The sequence below is a fragment of the Pelodiscus sinensis genome, chromosome 1 (genome assembly GCF_049634645.1).
Source record: "Pelodiscus sinensis isolate JC-2024 chromosome 1, ASM4963464v1, whole genome shotgun sequence".
NCBI lineage: Eukaryota > Metazoa > Chordata > Testudines > Trionychidae > Pelodiscus > Pelodiscus sinensis.
This window is the reverse complement of record NC_134711.1, coordinates 89,292,094-89,318,056: the sequence shown is the minus strand read 5'-3', so window position 1 is coordinate 89,318,056 and position 25,963 is coordinate 89,292,094. Positions and strand designations below refer to the sequence as shown.

At 48.6% G+C, this 25,963-nt stretch overlaps 1 protein-coding gene across 3 annotated transcripts in view; it reads right to left on the bottom strand.

The window, feature by feature from the left end:
- Positions 1 to 203: 203 nt before the first annotated feature.
- RANGAP1 (Ran GTPase activating protein 1) overlaps positions 204 to 25,963 on the bottom strand; it is a 34,812-nt gene continuing 9,052 nt past the window's right edge. For all 3 annotated transcript variants that reach the window (XM_075936259.1, XM_075936276.1, XM_075936269.1), the window contains exons 7-16: positions 15,251 to 15,409; positions 14,934 to 15,047; positions 14,530 to 14,629; positions 13,003 to 13,087; positions 10,724 to 10,871; positions 10,065 to 10,187; positions 9,589 to 9,691; positions 7,682 to 7,770; positions 5,487 to 5,608; positions 204 to 1,006 (exon numbers count right to left, since the gene is read on the bottom strand). In XM_075936259.1, the coding sequence (XP_075792374.1) occupies positions 937 to 1,006; positions 5,487 to 5,608; positions 7,682 to 7,770; positions 9,589 to 9,691; positions 10,065 to 10,187; positions 10,724 to 10,871; positions 13,003 to 13,087; positions 14,530 to 14,629; positions 14,934 to 15,047; positions 15,251 to 15,409 (1,113 nt within the window). In that variant the 3' untranslated portion in view covers positions 204 to 936. The remainder of the gene's footprint in view (positions 1,007 to 5,486; positions 5,609 to 7,681; positions 7,771 to 9,588; positions 9,692 to 10,064; positions 10,188 to 10,723; positions 10,872 to 13,002; positions 13,088 to 14,529; positions 14,630 to 14,933; positions 15,048 to 15,250; positions 15,410 to 25,963) is intronic.

Genomic DNA, 25,963 nt, shown 5'->3' with positions numbered 1-25,963 from the left:
AGAGCCCTCACCTCTATTTTAACTTGCTTAGAGATCCTCAGCTAGTTCTTGGCACTGAAGCTGCGAGGGGCTCACACTTCCAAGCGGAGACTCTTCTGGGAATTTATTCCAGCCCCCAAGTGTCAATCGCCTTCTTTCTTTACTGCTCCCATGTGAGCACGCTGAGTAGGGACCCAGCTCCACGATTCAACTGAGTCTACTCATTTCTAAACCAAGCCTGTTTTAATTGGGAAGTGGGGGTAAGAGAACATAGGCTCTGGCAATATCACAATGAACAGGCAAAAACCACGGGGGTCAGGTCTACTGGAGGGAGATCCACTCTAGAGTAGCAGGGGATTAGCAGATTAAAAAAAAGATGGGTCACACAGGCCCCACTCTCCAGTTAGATTAGGAATGCAAACCTGGAGCAGCAGGAGACAGCTGGGCAATTTTAGAACCATAGAGAAGCAGACACCACTGCTGCTATTTCCAGCTGCATGGCCCAGGGCAGCATGAGATAGAAGCCACAGCACCATGCAAAAGCTCCGCTTACTACAGCTGCTGCTTCTTCAGAGAAACCCCATGTCCAGCACCTTCTGCCTGGCAGTAGCTTAGGCACAAGCCCTGTTGGCCCCAGTGAGCGCAATGGACCCATCTCTTTCCCATTTATGGAGAGCACTGCAGCCCCATGGAGGATCAGTTCTGGCCCATGGCCTGCCCTCAAGCCCATGGAATTCACTTTGGAAGTGGGACCATCAATTAAAAAAAAAAAATGGAAAAACAAAGTAAAAAACCATCAGCAGGATTCCTCCGAGATTGTTAAAGCAGAAGGACAGACATCCCTGTGAGAGACAGCCAGCATGTTTCCATGGGTGCAGACATCCTCTCCCACCAGCTGGCTAAGAGCTCTTGCTGATAAAAGTCCTAGGAGGGGGAAGAAGCACAGCTGTGCTTCCACTACAGCTGGTGGAGGGTTTGCAGCAGCTTGTGGCGGGCAAAAGAACAGGAATCCAAAGCACGGTTGGGTCTGCAGAGAAAGGAGAGAAGAGAAAAAGGTCATGTAAAAGCTGCCCTGACTGGGCTTTAATCATTGCATACCAGCCCTCTGTGAGTTAATGGGCTCAGTGACACAGGATGGAGCCAGAAACTCAAGAATCAGCCAGCTTGACTATTTACCTGCAAGGGACTTAGACAGGGCCTTGCAAGGTGTAGGAATCACTGCACTGAACAAGCCCATTGCTCCATCTAGTTCTGAATCCCACCTCAGGCAGTGGTCAGTGTTAGCTTCCTGCCCCCCATATAGTGTATTGTGTGTCACTATTGTACAAGTGGCCTGAGGCATGAGTACTGATTAGCCCTGTAATGGTTCTTCTAGAGGAACCATGGTATAGTTACACAAACTTGCTCATCCTCCTTTCCTGAAACTTACCAAGCCAGCTGGCCTCTTACTTCTGTACAGGGCATAGGGGCAGAGGTTGCTAGTTACCACTGCAATAGGTTTTCACAGGCACATCCTTTGTACGCATTCACTACTTAGGCAGGAACTCTCCATGCTTTGTACCCACCAGTGTTCTCTGTAAGCTGTGCACTTGTGTGGCCACTCAGGAGAGATTCAAATGCTGTGCAGCTGACTAGCAGAGTGCCCACAGCCAGGTTTTTGTTTCTACTGGTGATGCACATTTGAACGTGCCTTGGTGCACATAAATATTTATTCCACCCATGGACGGAAAAGATTGGAGGGAACATACCATCACTGAAAACATTCTGACCAACTCCACCCCCATCCCAGTCACAGAACAGCAACGTGTGCCATGATCCATCTGAGAGAAGTGGGATTTAACTGAAGCCTGGAACATTGAAACAAGGGACAGAGCAGCATCTCCTGGCTGGTAGCTGTGCACTTCAAGGTGTTTGACAAGAGGCAGGGCCCTGTATACTCTACGATCCACTGGACCAAATTCTCCAGCACTGTTATAGCATTGCCTCTCCATACCTGCCCCAACACACAACTGGCGGTGCTGAAGATGCCCACTGATGTACAATTCATTATATGACTTTGGATGAGGGATTTTTCACTGTTCTCCAACTAGCCCCGCTTGGTTTAGAAAAGGGAGAACTTGAACTAGTGAAGTGAACTGTATCAGAGTTCCCTGAACAGCAGTTGCCTGCACTTAAGGCTCCCTTTCTCCTGAGCTGGATGCCTCCTCGGGCTCCCTGCTGCCTGGTTCTATAGAACAGCAAAGGGATCATGTAATTTGTACACAATCCCTCTCTCCTCACCCCTTGTGGGGAACAGAGCTGAGAGAGGCAACTGCAGGCAAGTCCCAGCAAGGTTGGGGCACAAAACAAAATGGTGAGGGCTTAATTGGAGCGAGCTAATGAATTCTGCAGTATCTTGAGTGGGAGGGGGGGGAAGGAGGGCAGAAATTCCAGTCAGAGGATCAGCCCTCAGCACCCATCAGGGCACTCTGTTCAGGCCCTTTGTGGAGTCAGATGGGCAGCACTTCTATACCTTTGAGGTTCTCTTACTCTCAATAATCAAAGCTAGAAACAATTTAAAAGGACAAATTGTCTCTCTGAATGAGTTCTATGGACAATCCCTTGTCGCCAAAGTCCTGTGGGCCCTGGCTATGAGCATTTATAACTTCTCCTACTGAAGCAGGGAGAGCCTGGAAATTCAAGAGGTGCAGCCCCTTGTACTGCGAGGTAATGGAGCTTGTAGACACAGCAAGCAACAGCAGCTTTGACTGAAGCAACTCACAGGAACTCTGTTGCTCCACAAGCCCATTACAAAGGTGCTGATACGTTGACAAGGGCAGGAAGGCTGCTGGAGTGGAGGCTCGGACCAATGAGCCAAAAAGGCTGCATAAATCCCCCAGAGAAGCTGAGAAAGGCTGTTACCTGAGCGCTCCAATGAGCAAAAGATGGCTCTGTAGTGAGCTGGACCGGACCAGACAAGACAAGACAAGCCCCTCAGCATCTGAGTTTCAGGCAAACTGAGGACATAGATGACTCTGGGATTACCAAGAGCTTTTATGAAGTCCTTTGGACACACACAGCAATTCTCTAGAGAACCTGCATAGCTTCCAGTTCCCTCTAACTCCCACAGCCAGGGCATTAAATGCAAAGGCAAAGAAAACAAGCCCTGAACCACAAAATATGCTCTCCTGCAGGGTTGTCTTGGCCTTATTGCACATCTTCCTCATATTACTGCCCACCATAGGTTAGCACTGGGAAGGAAGCTTTCATTTGGACAGCGGCATGGCTTCACTGCTTGACTCTGCAGATTTGGTACTAGCTTGTTTTTTCCTTTTGCTCTCACCATTTACAAAAACATTTCCTTTGCAAAAGTCACTTGGCTGTTGATTTGACGGTTACAGTAAGACACGCATATACCTCCCTCTGTTGCCACCCCTGCTCTTTTCCCCCCATCCTCTGAAAAACTAGACTTCTCCTCTTCCCCATTTTTAAGCAAGGCTGGCAAATGCCAGCCTGCAGCTGCAGGCTGGCGTTTTGCCATTGACATCAATGGAGACAAGTTTTCACTCTGGAAGCCCTACCCATTTATACCAGGCCTGTCACTGGGGTACCCAAATGTCTAGATGAGTGGCTCTCAACCTGCAGCCCAATCAGCACACAGCTGCAGCCCACACACCAGTCTTAGGGCCACACAGATAGGATGTATACAGTGGGGGTGTGGTCACACAGGTAAATCATTTGAGAACCACTGATCTAAATGCAGCAAAATCATGGCTGCCATTGTGCTTAGTGCACTGTGGGCATAGCTCAGACCGAGCCATGAATGAACTCAATATGCCCAGTCACCGGACACTGTCAGTCAGAGGTTATGGTGCACAAGAAACATGTTATTGGTGCACCTGACTCTATAGCAGATCCCAGGAAGTGTCACTTAGAAATGTGTGTGTCACAGGCAGCATCACAAGGCTGGAAGTCTGGGATAGGAACACCGCTCCCTTGGTCATTTTAAATTGACAGGTTCGGTGACTGGAGGGCTTGGGGGGCAGTGCAGTTCCTGCTCCTCTTTACATGAGGAGAGGCAGCTTCAGTGCTAGAAAGGTGGTAAAGGAAGGACAGGACTGCGACTGCTACTGCTGCTTGTTTGTTACAGCCTGCCCTCCTACCTGTTCCCTTCAGCAGAAACTGTTCTGGCCAGCCCCCCGTTTCCTCATCCTTCCTTTGGGGACTGCAACAACCATGCCCAGGCATGAGCGAAAGGTGAAAAGCTGTAGGAGAGAGGTGAAAAGCTGTAGGAGAGAGGTGAAAAGCTGATATAGTCTCTCCCCTTCTCCTGGAGAGATGGAGGGAGAAGGGATAAGAACTGGAAGCTCAGGCTGGTCTAGGGACAAGAATTCAGACAAGCCATTAACAAGAGCATTGGAATTCACAGACCATAGATCTAAGCGTTCCAGTTCCTCCACCCAACTCCGTTTAACTTCAGTTCTGACAGGACAACCGCACTTGCTTTGATCAGGCTGACATTAGGCAGAGCCAGACAAGGACTTCTTCCCTCGCTCTTTTCATATTACCACTGGCATTTGATCCTCGTGCTAAAGAGCAGCGGTAGCAGTTCAGGAGCCTTCTAGAAACCACTGCCAAAGCTCTGTCAGCCTGCTTTAAGATATGGCTCAACAGAAGAAAGATGGAGGTGACCAGAAGTTTCCCCATCAGCCATCCTGTGGTAGGCTGAGGATTCACAGACCAGTTTCCACTTACCAGATGCTTACTGGCCTGGTTGCTGGCACCAAGAACTGCACAGGCCAAGGAGAAAAGGGACCGCACAGACTGAATTCTCTCACACCACTAGTGGTTCCTCCAGATTAGGGTTCATGCACAATGCTGGGAAGAAGCTGTAACTAGCTTCCCAAGCTTTAGGTTCTAGAACTCCAGTTCTAGCTCCCAATTGCTGTATAGCTACAGGAGTCTGGTTTGGCCTCCCTTTGGCAGCTTTCTATGCAGCTACCTCTGCTGCTATAGCAACACTGTCCTTCTCATGTGGAATGAGCCCTGAACCAGTGATGCAAGTAAATAAAAGTTCTTGCCCATACGGGGGAGGGGGGAGGCACACCAGCTAACAGGGAAACAAGTGATATCCCCAAGTGACTTGGCCCCTCCCCCAACCTAGGACACCCCATGCTCTTCCCCTCCCCCATCCCACATTACCTGGGAGGAGGGGGACTGGAGCAATACAGCAACTGGAGGAACGGCTGGCAGTTCTTCTCCATTCCCCACTGCCTCACCAGTTTTAAGACCACCTTTAGAAAGTCAGTTTCACAGTTCATTACCCGTGATCAATGCTTCTTACCTTGTGAATGTGGGACTAAGCAAGATAGGAACAGCTTTTCTTAAAATTGTTGCATTTGTATTCTTGACTCCCCACACCCAGGAGGTTTGAGGGAAGAATATGTATTTTTCTTTTTAACTCAACCATACACAGAAGGGTTCTAACTTCCTACAGAACAAGTTAGCCTGTAACATGCAACACTCACTTTGTCACGAAGGCCAGGAGAACTGGGGCCAGGGATTTGGGGAAATAATCTTGCTGGACCATATGATTCAGGGCCATCAGAGGCCCATAGAGGCTTGGGACAGGCTTGATCTTCTCTTCACTCTGCCAGTTGGGAAAAGACAGACAAATCAGGCACATAGCCACACCAAAAGCAGCGCATTCCATCTAGTCCATTATGCTGTCTGACTGACCAACCCGGTGCCTATAAAAAAGACAAACAGACCTCACATGCAGAAAAGGAAAGAAGTCTGTTTCCAGCTGGGGCTTTAGTCTCCACAGTAAGTCATGGAAAGGACTAATTCTGGAGATCAGCCTAGTTTACATAACAGATGCTATGGTTATTCACACAAATACCTAATTCTTTGCTGGAACTGGCCTTCCCATCTGCAGGAGGAGGTAAAGCTGGCTCCTGTATTCTGTGCAATGGGTTATTCAAGACATGAGCAATCAACTCTCTCCCCATCCCGAAAGTGTATGTCTCAAACACAGCCACCAGGAAGATGACAGCATGTTTCAATTAGGGTGTGACAATATTGTGAGGTGTAGGCAATTTAGACAGTTCACATATACTTCTTCCAGAACTTCCTTTCCAGATACCTGCTGAGGACCCTCCCTCCAGCTGAGAAGGAAGCCTACAATTCTTGCTAGATCCAAGAGGGCAGTTATTCCCTCTTGTGTGCCTCTCCCTCTTCCAAGCCTATTGTTCCCAGTCACTCCCAAAATCAATTCCAAGTTTAAAGCCAGAAGGGTCCATTAGCTCATCTAGTTCAACAACCGTTCTATCACAGGCCACAGAATTTCCCCTAGTAGCCCTGTGTGGAGACAAATAACTCATGTTTGGCTAAAGCAGGTCTCCCAGAAGGACGATGCATCTTGATTGGAAGACACCAAGAGATGGGAGTATCCACTGCTTCACATGGGAGTTTGACCCAATGGATAATCACCCTCACTGTACAATTCAAACTAGGAAAACAAGGCATACGGTCTAAATTCCAGCCACTGACTGGTTCTTGTTATGCCTCTCACCATTGAATTTAAGAGCCCTTCTATGCCCAGTGTTTTCTCCCTATCAACATACTTACACATGAATAGTGTCTTCTTTTTGATAAGCTAGGATTGAGCTCTTCAAGTTTCTCACTGTAAGGCACTTTCTGAAGCCTCTGAATCATTTGTGGTTCTGTTCTGCACCCTTTCCAATTTTTAATGTCCTTTTGAAAACTGCTGACCCCAAAAATGTAGAGTATTCCACCATCAGGCTCCCCAGTGCTGTCCACACAAGTGAAGTCCCCTCTCTACATCCACTCTCCCATGTATACAGCCAAGGTTGCATTAGCCCTTTTTGCCACACCATTGCACTGGGAGCTCATGCTGAGTTGCTAGGTTCATCATGATTCCAATATCCTGTTTGGAATCACTGCTTTCCAGGATACATGGTCTTCCCTATTTCTTTGCATTTGGTTAGACTGAAAGTGCATTTTGTTTGAATGAGCCCAGTGATTGTAGATGGAGACAACTCCAATCCTCTTTTGGCTCAGTTCATGCTGTAGCCTAGGTGCAGGTTCTATTGCGGCTAACTTGCTGCTGATTCTCAAAACAACAATCCTGCTAATGGATTTTATTCTGTGCAGCCTCATACTGGATGCTCCAGGTATTAGCAAGAACACTGGATAGAAAGAAGCTGAAAGTATCAGTCAGATTTATTTATTTATTCTTGCAGTGGTCATTTTAAAAAGAAAAATCTGATTAAGAGTGGCCAGGGTGATGAATAGATATTTATGATATTACAGTGAGGAGCCTGACAACCAGTAACTCATATTTTATGAGGCTTCTATAAAAAGCTTCATCCAGTAGCAATCCAGTTTGACAGCCTGGCTCTTCCTGCCTTACAGAAATACCCAATCTTGAAAATACAAGTCAGGCCTAGTAGACCAGAGTAGAGAACAGTCAACCCTTGCCCTCCACCCTAGCATAATCCCACTCTCTGGAATTTGTTATCCCTGCTGATTTCTATTGTCCCTAGGCATTGGGCATGCACAGGAATCTTACTGTTGCCATGGAGAAAAGAATATGATTATCCACAAGCCAACAAACCTTAGCTTTTCAAGCAGAAATACAATCAGAACTCAGCCCACCCCACCCATCACAGACCACTTTAACTCTCTCCTGCCCTCTCACCTTGAGCAGGCCCATGTGGATCAGTAGACTGGTGATGAAGGCATCAGAATTAAAGGTGGCGGAAGTGAAGGCTTTTCTCATCAAGGCATCTAGAGAAATAAATGTGTTAAGCTGAAGAGGGCAGTAAGATACTGTAGTGATGATAGTTCATTTCACTGCTGGATTCAGTTACATTTATCTTATCTGAAGCCACCTCACTCTCCAGGTTCTGCACTGGAATGCCACCCAGATAGGGAGCTTCAGTGCAGAATGTAAGGTCAAGTTTGCCATTGAGTACAGCAGGCCTTGACTATTATCAGCTGTTAGATCGGCCTTGGGAGGCCACATCCCTTTAAATACCCTGGTTGTCTCTGCTGCCAGAGAGGTTATTGCAGGCCAACAGTGAAAGCAGGCAGTTGAAACAGATGAGGCACAGATTAGAGGAGACAGCCCAAGAAGTCACACAGAGTCCAGTCTTTAGCACGGGGGCTGCTTAAAAGACCTGGGGACTATGGCTGAGGCAAAGAAGTGTTGATTGATTTCAGCCACAAACAATGCAAGAAATGGTCTCCCTGGGTGTGTTTGTCCAACAGTCAGTCAAGCCTACCTCTCATGGTGACAAGCTTGACTGACTGTTGGACTGTAGGTTGGTCTCACTGCCCTTTAAAATAACAAAAGCCACAGGCTCCCTTTGGCTGTCATCCACTGGGTGTGCATTTATTTGCTTTGGTTTCCAGCAAGGAGGTCTCTGGTTCTCAGAATTTCTCAAGATCAGCCACAGGGTCTCTGACCCTTGTCCTCCTTGGTTAATTAAGGAAAGTGGGGTGGCTATGGGACCATCTGATGTTTCCCTCATGGAAGATCAGACATTTTTCACCACACAGATACCTCATCCTGAAGAAATCATCTCTTGACATTGCAGCAATTGCCAGACAGCTTGTTAGGGGAGGCAAAGGATATTCAGATCCAGGTGCACTTGGACGTGAGTAACATAAAGAACTGGTTTCATACTGGATGGCAGCATCTCACAGGAGCAGATGCAGAGATAGTCCGGGCCATGTACCAGGCCCTATCAAATTCACGGACATCAAAACGTGTCATGGACTGTGACATTGGATGTTGTGTGTGCTTTTACCCTATGCTATGCAGATTTCACAGGGGAGACCAGCATTTCCCAAATTGGGGGTCTTGACCCACGAAGGAATTGCAGGGGAGATGAAAGCTTTTTTTTGGGGGGGGGGGTAGTATTGGCACCCTTACTTCTGCACTGCCTTCAGAGCTGGGTTTAGAGAGCAGCAGCTGTTGGCTGGGTACCCTGCTCTGTTGGCAGCAGCACAGAAAGATGGCAATACCATACTATGTCATCCTTACCTCTGTGCTGTTACTGATGACAACTCTGCCTTCAGAACTGAGCTCCTGGCCAGCAGCCACCACTCTCCAGCTGCCCAGCTCTGAAGACAGCCAGCCACTGACCCCAGCAGAGCTGAAATAAGGGTAGCTGTGTTTCAACCCCCTCTACAAATCTTGCAGTCCCCCCCAGAACTTGCCTTTGGGTCACAACCGCTAAGATTATAACACTGATATTTCAGATTTAAAATAGCTGAAATCATGAAATCCATGATTTTTAAAATCCTGTGTTTGTGAAATTGACCAAAATGGACCCTGAATTTGGTAGGGTCCTCACCATGTGTGATCTCCTGCTGACCTCAGAGGAAGCTCAGCTGGACATTTTTATAATGCAGAACCTTGCAGCAGCCTTTGATACAATTGACCATGGGTTGTTGCCTCAGCAATAAGGGACATTACCGGTGTGCACAAAAACCACCCTTTAGTGAATTTTGGCCAGGAAGGCCATCCCTGGGACTTCTTTAGGGGCCACCATTATAAGTTAGGCTCCCTTGGCCCCACTTTTGCATGGAGACACAAACCTGTTGTTTCATGCACTGCTGTTTTCACTGTGGTTTCATCTTTGAACACAGAAGAGATCTTCAGAAGAGCCGCAACCACCTTCTCTGTATCAGATGTGTCTGTCTGTCAGACAAAAAGCAGGTGCCAGTAAGTCCATGGCAGAGTGAGCACAGAAAAGACACTACAGAACCAATGAAAAGTGCAACAATTGCCTCCAACTGGCTGCAGAAGAAAGTAACGGTCCTGGCTGCACCAGGATGCATAGAGGCCTAAGCCATGAAATGCAGCTGCTGTGCTGGCACCATACTTACTTATACACATACAGCTTCAAGTTGTCCAAATGAAAAGTGTGGAGGTAGACAAGACAGGGATCCTAATCCAGGTCATGAAACCCCAGGAGGAGATCAGCTCTGACAGTTAAACAATATATCCCATCACTCATCACACCAACCACACCATCAGAAAGCCTTGTGCAAAGCAGCCAGTGACCACCTACCTGCTGAGCTATCAGAATGGAGCACTTAGGCCCTAATCGCAGCAGTTTCTCTGGCGATGGGAAGGCGAGGAATGTGGCAACGTCCACAGGAGGAGGAGGAGAAGGAGACACGGGAGCAGAGTCCTGAAACACAGTGAGTCTGATCTCAGCTCATTCTGCAGAGCACTGGCAGAGTTGTGGGTGCATGAATGCAAAGGGAAGTGTGATGGACTTGGTACAGCGAGGGTGAAGCAGGTTGCCGGTCATCTGCATTGTCAGAACTTGTGAAGGGGTGTGAAAAGTGAGCCCAGGACAAAACGGAAGGGGTGCTACACTAACAAAGCTCTGTGGTGAAAGCTTGCCCAGCAAATGCTCTGACTAATTGGCTCAGCCAATACTGTTGGGTCTACAGAAAATGTTGGAAGAAATAAGATTTTCCCACTAGTTTTCTTCAAATTGTCACCGAACTATCTTGAGGCACTGTTCTTTCACCCTCCTCTTTTACCCCACCCCTGCTCTGACACATCCCTCTAGCCTAAGAGGTGAACACTTAAGAGGCATGTGAATCCCCAATTATTCTCTACGAGTTCATAAAAGTCTATGAACAGCTTCCCACATTTCAAATCTCTTTTCCCTACTCCAAATAAGGGATTACTGGCTATCTTTCAAAGCACATTTACATGGGAGTCTAGGATCTTCTTAGAAGGCAGTGATTCCTGTTCCCCTTGCCCTCTCTCCTGCAACTGTTGTTGTTCTTCCTCTTCTTCTTCCTCCTCTTCATCCTCCTCTTCATCATCTTCATCCTCCTCATCCTCCCCTTCGTCATCACTAAGAAAAATTAAGAGGAGAGTTTACATGAATAGGAAGCCTGCAATACACTGGCACCTAAGTATACTTTTCCAGGTCATAACAAAATGTAGTAAGACCTTTCCAAGCTTTAAAATGCTAGGGCTGGGGTCACCAGAGCACTCTTTCTCCACTCCCCATGACAGCCACGCATTTCCTGAGAAGTTGAAGCTGGTGCAGTCCCAGGACGACTCCTCCCTCCACTCCCACCCATGCAGGAAGGCAGCAGGGGGAAGGAAGTTCCCGGTGGCGCAAAAGACCCGCCTTTTCAGGAAGTGTTTACCAGCTGTTTAGGGGAGGAGAAGAGCAGCCTGCACACTTCCTGAGACCCCAGACCTGGCACGCAGCTGTGGGATCCCCAAGTACTGGCCGAGCCGTCCCTGTCCCTGCCCCCCCCCGGCCAGACCACCATGAGTACCCAGCCCCAACCAGCACCCTACTCCTGCCCCCCCCACCAGAATCCCACCTGCGCAGGCCCCCACCAGCACCTCCCTGCCCCTGCCCAGACCCCCACCAGCACCCTGCCCAGACACCATCCAGCACCCTGCCCTTGCCTTATGGCCAGACACCCACCAGAACCCTGCTCCTACCCCCTACCTCCCGGCCAGACACCTATCCCCATCTTGCTCCTGTACCCTATTTTCCACCCAGATTCTGCACCCCCATCCCTATCCCACTCTCTGGCAGCTCTGTCCTACACACTGGATCCCTCATTTCTGGCCCCACCACAGAGGTAGAGGGGCCCACAAATTCCACTAACCCTGGAACCCCAGAAGCGTTAATCTGGCCTGGGGCTAGAGTGCCAGGGGAGTGAGGTGTCTCAGCTGGGGCCCCATTAGTAAGGCTTGGGGGGTTCTGGAGTGGTTGTTTTTTTGCATCTCTCGTGTGGCCCCGACTAACTTTTCTCTGGGTCAGTGACCCCTGACTCAAAACAGGTTCTTCTCATAAAGAAAGATAATGTTGAAACATTGTGTTTGACATAATATTTTATTTAAAAATTAAGCCTGGCCAACAAGCCCCCAATTGTGGCCAATCCCCACCTGCCCACATCATAACACTCCTGTGCCCCCCATAGATCCCAAACCTGACCCTATCATACACCACAACCCGCTGTCCTGAGCCTCTCACATCCCCCAACCTCCTGCACTTCCACATCCCCAGTCTTGTGCTACAACACTCCAGCACCATCCGCACACTGCAAACCTATGCCCTGAGCCCCTCATATACCCCAACCTAAACTCCTGCACCCTCACATACACAAGCCTCTCAACCCTCCACCTGACCCCAACACTCTCCAGCCTGGAGCCCCTTCCCTGAGCCAGCCTCCCCTTCTCTCCCTCCTGCTGCACCCAAATTCTCTCCCAGAACTTGCACCTCTCATCCCTTCCCACACCCAAATCCCTCATTCCCACCCCAGAGCCCGCACCTCCTGTCCCAACCCAGTGAGAATGAGTAAGGGCTGGGGACAGCAAATGGTGGAGAGGAGGGGAACAGAGAGTGTGGGACCTCAAGGAAGGAGTGGGGCCGTGGGGAAGGATGGGGCAGATCTTGGCTTGCCCTGACATTTAAAGCGCAATCTTGGGTGTAAGAAGGTGGGAGACCACTGCACTAAGGTTACTGAGAACAAATCACTTCTGAGGCAGAGAGTATAAACATTTGGGGAATGCAATGGATTATGGAGCCAGCTATGTTCAAGTCACCTGATCTGACCTCAGAGCAGTAGTGGGACTGGTTCCCACCTGACAGCACTTTGGCAGTGGATGAAGCAGTGTCAAGAATCTCAGCCCAATTACTAGTGGACAGGCATCCACAAAACACTAGAGAAAGCACTGAGTACAGGCAAGAGAGCTATGTAGGCCAGGGAAACTGTGCTCTCCTCTCACTCCTCTGGAGCTCCCACCAAATCAAAGGTTTGAGGCACAGTGAGGGGGTGGGATTTGCATATCTACTACAGATAGAAAATTGTAGTCTCCAGTCTTGTTAATTCAGCATCTCTCAGTAGTGACAGACCCCCTTAAAAACATGAACTTGCATGAAACAGATGTAAATTGCAGTCAGAGCACTGATATGAATGCTGAGCAGACCTCTGCCACAGCCTTTTCCAATGGCCTACCTCAGGGAACCCAACACATCTGCCATGTTGAAACCTTCAAGAATCTCCTGAAGCTGTTCACAACCTTCTTCCCCCAGTGCATTACCTAGGATGCAAGAAAAGAGAAGTCAGGTGGGGGGAGCAGAGGGAAAAGAGTCAGACACTCTCAGACTTGGCGCTGAATTGGTCACAGGAAAAAAAAGTTAAGTAGAGCCTGCAGTGAAGTCCCTAAATCAAACCCAACTGCAGCTGGGAGGATGGCTACTTGATTTGCATTTCTTTAAATACCTTTCACAAGCTGCACAGACAGCAGACTTCCATTGAAACCGATCAGCTGTTCACCTACTCAGACACCACACAATGAATTGAGACAAGAACATTACAGAATACAATTGCAAGGGAAGTTTGAAGGAGGAAGAATGTAATTAATCAGAAAAGTCTTGGAGACTGAACTCTCTATATCTTTCATCTCCGAGGATTCTAAAGCACTAATTACAGTTAGGGCCCTACCAAGTTCACAGCCATGAAAAACATCTCACAGACCATGAATCTGGTCTTTTGTGTGCTTTTACCTTATACTATAGGGTTTTCACAGGGGTAACCAATGTTTCTGAAATTGGGAGGAGATCTGATCCAAAAAAGAGTTGTAGGGGTTATTTTACTGCGGCTGTGGTATTGCCACCCATACTTCTATGCTGCATTCAGACCTGTGGAGAATAGCAGCTGTTGGCTGGGTGCCCAGCTCTGAAGGTAGAGATTTGACAGCAGCAGCACAGAAGTAAGGGTTGCAAGATCATACTACATCACACCATGTCTGTGCTGTTGTTGGCATCAGCTCCCAGCCAGCAGGCACTACTTTGAAGGTAATACCCCTGCCAGCAACAGTTCAAAAGTAAGGGTAGCAGTAGTTCAACCCTCTCCACAATAACCTTGCAAACTCCCACCCCCCAACTCCTCTTTGCATCAGAGACCTACGATTACTACACCGTGAAATTTAAAATGTAAAAAGCTAAAATAATGAAATTTATAATTTTTAAAGTCCTATGACCATGAAATTGACCAAAACGAACTGAGTTTGGCAGGATCCTATAAAGTACCACTAAAAAGCAGCTACCTCTAGGAGGGAAGACAGCACAACAACGATTTGGAAACTTCGACCAACGACACAGAAACAGGCTTGAATGAAAATCTAATAGCATCATGGGATCTCTGACACCAATGCAGTACAGACAGGACTTTGTTTTCACACCCTATAGACGCATACAGCCATATGGTACTCAGATGTATTCACTTCAGGAAGTGGCTGGGATAAGCTGCCAGAAATTGAAGCTATGGCTCAAGAGGTTTAAATATAACCATTAAAGTCTTGAGGAAGAGGAAAGAGCTTATTTGCTTAGTCGGTTCAGTTGCTCTCAGCAGCCCCAGTATTTTATACATAGACATGTCTGGCAGCAATACAGATGTTTCAATCCCACAGGCTTCTTCCCAATGGTTTCTAGAGTTAGTCATGGACCAGACAAATTTTGATCTAATTTCATGCTCACGTACCATTGAGATCCAGCTTCTCCAATTCAGACTTGTCTTCAGTAGCCTCTGCAATAGTCAGAGCAGCATCTCGTTTGATTTCACAGAAGGACAAGTTCAATTCCTGAGAAGCAGAGGAAGTGCGTTATGGAATGCTGCATGTCATTTCTCCATTATGAAAACCAACTTCACATGCGCAGAATTGTCTAAGAAACACTCTCCTTTGGGGCTGGATTTTTTTTAAGTTATAAAAAGACTTGGAAGAAAATTAGTCAGTGAGCAATGATTAAATGATGCTGATAAGCCAAGAAGCGAATAAGAAATTATACCATGGGCAACACCATGCATCTGATTCAACGTAAGAAAGGGGGAGAAGATACAAGGTGTTTTGGGAAGAGATTTGAAGATGGAGCAGTAGAACAGGATACCTTTAGTTTAGGGAGTCCTTCTTTGACAGCTTCGGCAATGGCAACGGCACCCTTTGAGCGCACCAGGCAGTCCCCAAAGTTGATCACTTCTACCTGACGGAGAGTCTTCAGGGTCTGCAAAGTGAGAGCAGGAAGGCAGTAATTCAGGGTAGAGGCAATGGCTAATTCACTCATACTCAAATAAGGAAAGAGCATTTTCTTCCTCCCTGCCTCACCAGGACATTCCACCCCAAGCACTGAACACCCTTCCACTGTTAACACGGGGAGGGAGGGAGGGAGGGAACAGAACACACCTAATGCAACAGCTAATAACTCACCTCAGCCATGGCCACTGCCCCTTTCTCTGCAAAGGTGTTGTCATTCAGATTAATAACCCTCAGCAAAGGGTTGGCAGCAAAAGCCTGGGCCAGTGCTGTGATGCCAGGATGGTTTATTCCGTTCTGTGGCATATGGACCTCTTCCAGGGTCCCAATGAGCTGGATTCAGACAGGATTAGCCATTAGAAAAAGACACTTCAATGCAAACAGACAACCATCATCCCACCAGATTACGTTACAAGGTGCTTCTTTGCCACTCTCAGCAGGTTTACTAAATTGCCTGCCAGAATCCCTGCGACCCTTTTAGCTGCTAGAAGTACACTCCTCGCGCCCCAGCAGCTAGGTCTCCAATGACAAATCAAGACAGGACCCATGTTTTTATTTGCTGAGTCAGAGCTTACAATGTCATTTCGTTCAGTTCTTTTATGAGCAATTCTGAGCCTTGGGGTTACCAGCCAGAAGTGACTAAAGAAGCGGCTTTGCAGATCAAGGCACATGACCACTTGGCACAATCAAAATTAGGGATGTTAACAACCACTTAGGGTATGTCTACACTACAAAGTTAGTTCGAACTAACTTTCATAGGCGCTACACTAGTGCTCTGTTAGTTCGAATTTAATTCGAACTAACGGAGCGCTTAGTTCGAACTAGGTAATCCTCATTCCACGAGGATTAAGCCTAGTTCGAACTTACTAGTTCGAATTAAGGGGTGTGTAGACCCTTAATTCGAATTAGTGGGAGGCTAGCCCTCCCCAGGTTTCCCTGGTGGCCACTCTGGCCAACACCAGGGAAACTCGTCTGCCCCCCTCCCAGCCCCGGACCCCTTAAAGGGGCACGGGCTGGCTACGGTGCCCGTGCCAGGTGCAAGCCTGCCAGCACCCAGCCAGCAGACCCTGCACCTGGCATGGATCGAGCCACCCACCCGATGCCTCCCAGCCCTCCCCCTCTTCCCGGGACCAGGCTGGCGGCTCCCAGGAGCTTGCCCAGGACCGCAAGAAGAGGGCACCCGCCTGGGCTAGTGCGGACATCGTGGACCTCGTCCATGACCTCCGCACTAGGCACAGGAAAGTGGCCGGCTAGGGCAGGAGAGCTGCCAGCCTGGCCACCCAGGAGCAGGTGTGCATGAAAATCAAGGGGGTCCACTGAGACCCCCGACCCTGAGCCCTGAGCTTACAATGGCCATACTGGGTCAGACCAAAGGTCCATCTAGCCCAGTAGCCTGTCTGCCGACAGCGGCCAACCCTAGGGACCCTGGAGGGGATGGACCGAAGACAGTGACCAAGCCATTTGTCTCGTGCCATCCCTCTCCAGCCTTCCACAAACCTTGAGCAGGGACACCACTCCTACCCCCTGGCTAATACCACTCAATGGACCCAACCTCCATGACTTGATCTCACTTCCCTTTAAACTCTGTTCTAGTTCTAGCCTTCACAGCCTCCTGCAGCAAGGAGTTCCACAGGTTGACTCTTTGCTTTGTGAAGAACAACTTTCTGTTACTAGTTTGAAGCCTGCTACCCATTCCTTTCCTTTGGTGTCCTCTAGTCCTTCTTTATGGGAACTAATGAAGAACTTTTCTGTATGCACCCTCTCCACCCAACTCCTGCTTTTAGAGACCTCTATCCTGTCCCCCCTCCGTCTCCTCTTTTCTAAGCTGAAAAGTCCCAGTCTCTTTAGCCTCTCTTCATATGTGACCTGTTCCCAACCCCTGATCATTTTAGTTGCCCTTCCCTCTCCCAGCCTCTCTCTTCCCCTCTCCCACCTCCTTTTCCCAGTCTCCCCCAGTTTTGTTCAATAAAGACAGATTCCATTTTTGAACACAATTGTCCTTTATTTTGTACATCAAGAAGAGGGGCTAGGGAAGGGTAAGTGGAAGGAGGTGAGGGAGGAATGGGGTATGCGCCCCTGATGGGGAGGACTGGGCTGGCTCTGCGGGCTTCTCCTGCAGCCCCCCAATTGCCCCTCTCCCCAGATGGCAGCCTGTGGCAAGTGCAGCCGGTCTGATGGCCGAGTGCTGTGACGTGCCCAGTGTGGGTACTCCGGGCAATCCAAGCCAGGACTACTTTGCAAGCAGGGCACCCCTGAGAACTGTCTGTTCGGGGTGGGGATCGGGACCCTTTAAGCACAGCCCTCGGCTAGCCTGACACAGCATCTCCACGCTCTAAGTCCTCCTCTGATGCCCTGCCGGCACTGCTTCCGGCCATCCTTAAGCCTGGTTCAGGGTCCACTTAATGTGGACATGCTAGTTCGAATTAGGAAAACCCTAATTCGAACTAGTTTTTTAGTCTGGATCCGTTAGTTCGAATTAACGTTGTAGTGTAGACGTACCCTTATTGATTAACAGTCCTGGTTAACTGCAACAACACCCCCACCCCACGCTCTGCATTTAAGACATGGAACAGCAGGCTGGGCTCAGTCCAAGCCCACAGGTCTGAGTTTTCAAATGAAGAGTAGGCAGGGGAGCCACCTGCCACCCCACACTGATGCCTCTGATATAGAGGCAGCAGCACGGGGCAGCAGCAGCTCCTGTCCACAGAAGGCCCAACCTCCCCGCAGAGGCTGTTGCATCTATATCAGAGGTAGCAGTGCAGGATGGCAGGAGGGAGTCGGTTTGTGCGGGGAGCCATTTTTTAAGTTGGCTCCCCACATGGACCGACATCTACCTGCCGCCCCGCCCTACTGCCTCTGATATAGCACAGAGCTGGGAGCACACTGGCTGCTGGCTCTGCCCCTGGGGGGCATTGAATAACTGTGTAACCACTAAGAAATGTAGTGGTTCCATGATTATTAAAATAACCGCTTTCTAATATCCTTAATCTAAATCTGTTGCTTTTTTTTTTTTTTAAGTTCTGCTACTTGCTTTTCTGGTTGCAAAGGAAACCCTCCAAAATGGGAATCTGAGCAGTAGTTAGGTTTTTCGGATAGATGGCATATACGATATACAGTGTAAAAATAAGAGTATAGCCCACATAAGTCTGACTGTTTTGCTATATGGAAAAAAAAAACCAGAATGTCATCATTTAGGAACTGGAGGCAGAATTTGCATGTCCAGGCTGCAGGGAGGTGCCTATCTTTCACAGATGGTAAGGCTTAGCACACAACCCTCTCCTAGGCATCTCTTTTATTGGGCCAACTTCAGTTGGTGACACACTTTCCAGCTGCACCAAGGTCTTCTTCAGGACTGGGAAAGGTGCTCCCAGCATCATAGCAAAATGCATAGTGGAACAGATAATTTAGCACAAGCAGAAAGCACATATTCTAAAGCCGTGGTTATTAGGGATGTAATAGTGTAGTTGATGAAACGATTAACTGGTAAGCAAATGCTTAGTTAATGCTACTGGCTATAGACATCCCAGCCCCCATCCTGCCCCTCTGCCAGTAAATATTTTAGCATGCTTGCCAGCAGCTTCACTCCCGGCTCACGCCAGATCCAGGGAGCTACCCCCACTGCAGCTCTGCAGTGTAAGTAATTTAGGTGCTGGCAGGCAGGCAGCCCAGCTCGTGCCAGGTCCCCAGAGATACCCCTGATGCGACTCTGCACTATTACTGCAGAGCCACAGGGGGCGGGGGGTAGCTCCCAGGACCTGGCCCGAGCTGGGACTGAGTACTTGCAGTGCTAACCCTTATCAATTAATCGTATAGTTGACAACATTTGTGTTAACTACACAATTAACAAATTACATGTTTCTTAACATTTCTAGTGGCTATTTGGCTTGAACAATGTGGCTAGTTTGCTATAGCAAGTAGCCACTGGAGTGGCTATGCTTCAGAACAGTTTGGATACCACAGTTCTAAAGGGACCATTCATGGTAGTGCAACCCATTAATACCTCTGCAGTGAGAGGACAAGAAGAGGGCACTAGAGGGTTGAAGATGGTTGCAATAAGCCGTAAGTTCAATGTGTATTCAATTCCTGCTTTTTGAATGACTAGCAATGATTAAGCTCCCAGGCTCAGCTTTTGTAAGTGCTGCACGCCTTTGAGCAGGAGGACTGACAATCACACGATATCTGACCTATTTGGTGAAAAAAGTGTTCACTACCGCCAAGCTGATGTTCTATTTTCCTGGCTGAGTTAATTCAAGAGCAGAGTGATTGGCTAATTTCACCCAGCTGTTCCTGGGGCATTTATTACACTGGATAAAGTGCACTCTACGTTGCCATAGGCAGGTATAGGACCTATAGATCTTGAAAGGTATTACGAGATGAGGTCTGATGCTGCTCTGAGTTGATGTGTACTGGCTTTTGAGGAGCTTGTCTGATGAGGAACTGATGAGAAGAGGTTGCGGAGGTATTTATTTTAAGACAGGCACCCATCAAGTTTGGATTGTACAGGTTGAACCTCTCCAGTCTGGCACCTTCAGGACCTGACCAGGGCCAAACCAGAGAATTTGCCAGACCACGGGAGGTCAATATTGTCTAGCAGCATTACCAATGCTTCCACTGCTTAGGGGGCTCTTAGACATTTAGGCATAAATTAGAGCTAAACAACAGCACACAACAGTGAGAGCCAGGACTGGTGGCTATAAATAAACTTTATGAGACTGCAGGAAACATGACCACACCCACTGTACATGGACATCTGGCTAACTAAAATCATGCAGGTCCATGGATGTTGCTGAATCTGAGAAAGGCAGACTAGAGAGGTTGAACCTATAGCTGTTTGTAGATATCGCATTTGAGATCCAGTGTGGGCTGGTAGGCGACAAGTAGGGAGGGTGTTATTTTTGTATTGAAGCAGGTCCTGTCTGGCTATTTAGATGGCCTATTCCAAGAGTCAATTGTTTGGGAAAGGCAGTTTTGAGTGTGTTAAATTGTATATTCCTAATTCCATCCTCAGAGCATATTCTGTGGTAGCTGAGTATCTAGCTGTAGATAAGAGTTCTAGTGTCTTTGGGGTGGTCATTGCATTTATGAAGGTAAGTGTGTTGAGATGTGGGATTCGTGTTGTCTGTAGGGTTCCATTGGTAAAGTTGAACGTGGTGTCCAGAAAAATTGATGCTAGTGTGGAAGTGTTCCAGAGAGAGCGTTTAATGGGCATATGGTAGTTCAAGACATGGTAGAAATTTGTGAGGGACTTTAAGCTTTCTGTCCAGAGATTGAAAATATCATGTCTCAGTTATTCAGTAACTCCTCAATTAACATTGCCATGTTGTGTGACAGACCCACGCTAGCTGGCTGCTGCAGTCTAATAGAGGGCAGGTATACAGAGTGCTGGGTAAACAGTTTTCTATTCCCTGAATAAGCTCCCATGGTCTGCTGCCTCAAAATTAAGGCAGGGAGACACCAGAAACTAGTTAATAGTTATCCTACTCCTTCAGGCCAATCAGACACTTGCAGCCAATTAAAGCCTGGGGTGCTGCTTTAAAAGGTTTCCCCCAAGTCAGAAAGGCAGGGGAAGGAGAAGAGGAGGAAGTGAGTTTGTGGAGATGCTGAGAAGGGAAAGATTCAGTCAGGTACCAGAGGAACACTTGAGGAAGTGGCCCAGAGAAAAGGCTGCTGTCTTGGAGCTAGAGGGAAAAACCCAAGCAGTTATTGCTGCCTAGGGTCCCTGAGCCAGAAGCCGGAATAGTGGGTGGGCCTGGGTTCCCCCCCCAACCTCCCCACACCACAGAAAGAACTAATTCTAGGAAAAGGAGATCCAGGAATTACAGAGGGATCTCTCCCAGTGATGAAAATAGCTCAATAAGCTGTAACCCTGACCACTAGAAAAACATAAGAAGCAGCGTAGAGCAGCCATGGCCAACCTGAGGCTTGCGAGCCGCATGCAGCTCTCCCCACTCCCGGGTGCGGCTCGCAAAGCCCCCTTCCCTCCTGTGGCTCGTAAGCCATCCCTGCGCCCCCCAAAATGGTCCTCTCCTCCTGGCCCCCTGTGCTGACCTGGGCAGGGGAGCTGTCCAGCGCGGCCATGAAAGATATAGAATGAAAAATGGAGTCGGGAGCCTGCTGTGGCCAAAAAGCCTTAAAACACGTTTAAATGCATTTTCTTAAAGGGGCAGAGCTTTCTTTTTCCCGCCCCTCGACCGAACGCAATCCGGGGCTCCTTTTAAAGGGGCAGTTTTTTTCCCTCCCCCTTGGCAACTTTGCCCCAGCCTTTGCACTGGATCCACTGCTATCTTGGCTCTTTGCCCAGAATGGGTTCATGTGTAGAGGGTCACAGTGAGCCTCTGAGACATATAATCACCACCTAAGGAGCGCAGGACCCATGGGAAACAGCCAGAACTTTGCCACAGTTGCTTATCTATAGAGCACATGCTCATTTAAAGTTGTGCAAAGCTCTCTGATAACCTTGTTTAGCTGTCTGCTTTGTCCACTACTTGCAGGATTTTCTGGAAAAGCAGCCTGGCCTTATGGGGGTTTTGAAGCATTGGGGGCTGCATGCTCCCTCCCCAACAGCTCCACTAAGTTCCTTCTAAGGGGAAAGTAGGGAACCTTTGTTGGGTTAGGGGCCACTGACCCACCATGAAAATAAAAATCAGTCGTGGGGAGGCACGCGCACACACACACACACACACACACGTGAGAAGGAAAAGGGGGAAAAAAAAAAAAACACCTTCACCGACATGGCCCCAACTGAGATGCAGGGGGGGAAAAAAATAGACACCTAATGTCACAAGGCAGGGGAGCGTTGAGGCTCAGGGTTTCTCATCAGGGCTGGATTAATTTTCTGGGGCCTGGGACTAGTAGATTGTGGGCCCCCCCAGGTAGTAGGATAGGGACAAAAATGAGGGGTTCAGTGTGCAGGAGAAGCTGCTGAGGAGCAGGCTCAGGGTGGGGGTGGTCTGAGCAAGAGGGAGGGTGCAGGAGCAGGTTGGGGGTGCTGGGTCTGAGAAGGAGTGGGGGGTGTGCAGGAGCAGGCTGAGGATGGGCAATTGGGATGCCTACCTGGCATAGCTCCTGGGGGCACTAGCAGCACTGCACCACTATTCTTGCAGGTGCAGCTCCCCTGTTGCTCCCACTGGCCACTATCCCCAGCCAATGGGAATGACAGGAGTGGAGCCTGCAAGCCGCACAGGGAGAGAGCTTCCCTGTGCTGCCATAGGGAGCTGCTTCTTTCCTGCTGCCAGGAAGAGCCTGGGGGCCAGATGCAGCCTATGGCTTCCCTTCACCCAGCCTGAGAAGCTCAGGGTTCCCTCTCCCCATAGTGAGGAGATAGCACTGAAGCGCCAGACACATGGGGAGTGCTGAGGCTCAGAGATCTGGTGTGTGGCTGGAGTGCCAGTATTGCCTCATCCCACTGTGTTGCTGACGATGGAGGTGATTTGAGCCTTGCAGGCTGGATGAAAGCAAGCCACAGGCTTCCCCATCCCTGCTATAAGGTATGCAGCTGGGAAGCTGCAGTTCAGCTGCCCCTCCCACCCTCTGCCTTGGAGCTGCTTCCAGGAGCCTCCTGATTGCTAGGAGGGGGAAGAGGGTGCCAATGCTCCCCCCCCCCGCCTTCCCCCCACACACACCATCTTCACAAAGCAGGATATCACAGCTAGACTGCTGTGGCTGAATTTTCCGGTCACTAAAAAATTACTGGTGGGGAGGGGGTACTGGTGGGGAGAGGAAAATACATGTAGCTTAGCATTAACTGATAAGCATCTGCTTATCGTTTAATTGACTACGCTATTAAATCCCCACAATGCACTCCCTCTCTCTAGAACACACTAGGGATGTTAAATATCGGTTAATTGAATAGTCACATGACCTCAAATTTTTAATCGGTTGACTATTCCATAGTCCCTGGGGGTGGAGCCAGCAGCCAGTGTATCAGAGGCAGTGCAGAGTGCCAGGCAGGAGCTGGTCCACGACGGGAGCTAGTTTAAAAACCAGCTCCCCTTGTAGACTGTCTGCCTGTCGCCCAGTGCTGCTGCCTCTGATAAAAAGGCAACAGCACGGGGTGGCAGCAGCCCCTGTCTAAGGGGGGGTGGTGTCTGAGCTCCTAGACCCGGTGCAAGCTAGGGGTAGGTTATAGATCTGGCATGAGCCAGAACTGAGCCAGGCTGCTGGCCAGCCTGCTAAAAAAATGTACTAGTAAGGGTAGGGGGTGGGAAATGCATGTAGTCTATAGCATTAACTTATAAGGTTTTGCTTATTCATTAACCAGTTAATTGACTACACTATTACATCCCTAGCACGTGTAACCCACACCCCTAGGCTATGTCTACACTCACAGCTTCTTGTGCAAGTATGGCCGTCCTTGCGCAAGAAACTGCAGAGCGTCCCCACTGCCCACCCACACTTGTGCAAGGAAATTTATAGTACAGCGTGGTAAGAGAGGGCTTCTTGCGCAAGAGCTATGCTCTTTTTTAACAGGTGTAAGCCCTCTTGTGCAGGAGCTCCTGCACAAGAGGGCAGTGTGGACGCTCGGCAGGGATTTCTTGCGCAAGAAAGCCCTATGGCTAAAATGGCCGTCGGAGCTTTCTTGCACAAGAGAGTGTCCACACTGCCATGGGCATTCTTGCACAAAAGCACAGCTCGCACATGGCAGTGTGGACGTTTTCTTGCGCAAGACTTCTTGCACAAGAACCCTTGCACAAGATGCCGCAAGTGTAGACATAGCCCTAGTGTGGTTACTGAGCAATGCAAGTGGTACCTAGACCACAGCAACATTTAAGACCAAGAAACCTCTACAGCTTGGGTTGGGAGCCAGCTGGCCTTTAGCTCAGAGGGTAGAGGCTCCTATACTCAGCTCCAGAGGTCTCAGGTTCAAATTCACCTGGTAGTGGTTACAGACACACAAACACTCCTTGGCATTGTACAACCATACATGGCATCATCTACAGGAGAGACTGGTGCACTCCAATGGGACAGGGTGGGTTCATCATCATGTTCAGTTTCTACAGGGAACTGTTTAAAGCCATTGCCATGTATCTATTGTATTTCCTCCCTTCTGCTTCAGTCTATGCTACCTCTAGAGCAGGGGTGGGGAACCTCAGGGCCAGGGGTTGGATGTAACTGCTGGCTTCCCTGGATCCAGCTCCAGAGGCTTAGCACTGGGGATCCCATGCTGGCACTCCAGCCCCCCCGTGGGCTGGAGCACACAAAATCTACTAGCCTGGATCCCACGAGGCCCCACTAGGCTCTGGTGTGCAAGGGGAATGTGGGGAGTGTCTTTCTTCTTAAGCCAGGGGATTCTTACTTGTGTGTGGCTCCCGACCCCAAAAAAAAAAAAAGTTTCCTACCCCTGCTCTACAGCAGGAGGTTACATTACCATGTTAACCCTGGGGGGGGGGGGGAGGGTTTCAGCCAATTAACTAGCACTTTAGTAGGAAGACATTCACTGTAAAAAATATTCCACCCTCTGACTCCACCATGTATCTCAACCAACTTCACAATCATTGTTGTGTACAGTATTACATAGTATAAGCATTAAACAATTTATACATATACTGCCTATACTGCCTTTTGTTTGCTAAAAAAAATGAAGTTCACAGTAGCCAACCCTGTCCCCCCCTCCTCCCCGGCACATTTTCATTAATTTTTATGGTGAAATTAATGGAGTCGCTTAACAGTTTTGCTTAAAGCAGAATTTTTCACGAACATTACTACAACTTTACACAAGGAGTTATTATATCATCATTGTTTCATAGGGCATTTGCTTTTATGGATCACATTCTTAGGCTCCTGACTCCCCCAGTCATTGTGTTAGTGGCCTGGGTTCCCAATTTGGTTTTGTGGAATGCTGTGCTGTTCCCGTGACTGTCTAGGCATCTAAAAATTAGGTGTATGTGTTGCGACACCTAGTCCCTTCATGGACACCACCCCTACTTAGCACTCCTGGCTGAAAGACAAGATGAAGACAGACACTTTCTGCTCAGAAGAGCTTTCAGAGGGCATCAAGTCTTTCAGGAGAGCATCAGCTTTCCAGAAAGCGTACCAAGTTGCCAGGCACTGAATTTAAATCCTTAATTTTTGCCAGATCTGTATATAATCATTATGGGCTTTTTAGCTGAAAGGCACACAGTGACCAGAGGTCAGGCACAAAGGATCTAGGACATGGAGGCCACATGAGGAAAGGGGAAGGCAATGTAAGGTTTGCTGGTGAGGAAAGGTGAAGACTCCTCATTCCTTAGACCCCAAAAGCTACCACAAGTCTAACTCAGATTCCAATCTCATTCATGCTCGCTGGATAGAAAGGTGGACATCAGACAACACAATTTCCATTCTCCCACCCAAATGAAGTACTAATAGCTTGAGCAGAACCAGGGCTAAGGGAAGAAGAGAGGCACCAGACAGGAGAGCTCCATACAGGAGATTTGTGGGAGATAGCTGGCTCAGACATAGCTTTTACCAGTGCTTTTTTTACGAGTGCTCCCAGGGCCAGCTTTGTTGGAGAAAAGCGAGTGCTCCCCAAAAAAGGTGACGGTACGCTGTACCGGTGCATGCCATCACAAAAAAAAGCACTGGCTTTTACCAGTCAGTGATTAGAGATAGAGACCTAACTGGTCATCTGATCCAGCTCCTCTCAGGGCCACATTAATCTCTAGCTGCAGCATTTATTCTGTCCAGTATTAAGGTGCTCAAGCGACACATCACTTCACCCAACAATTAGCAGGTTATAGTATGGGGTATTCAGGATGGAAATGCATCCTATGTTTTCTGTGCTCAGTTTTATCCCATTCCTCTGTTAGGCCTCCTCTAAACAAGTCCTCTCCTTTTCTTGGTGTTAACATCCTCAAAATGCTTGACTGTTTTAGCAGCACACAGATTGCTCTGGAAAAGATGTACCAA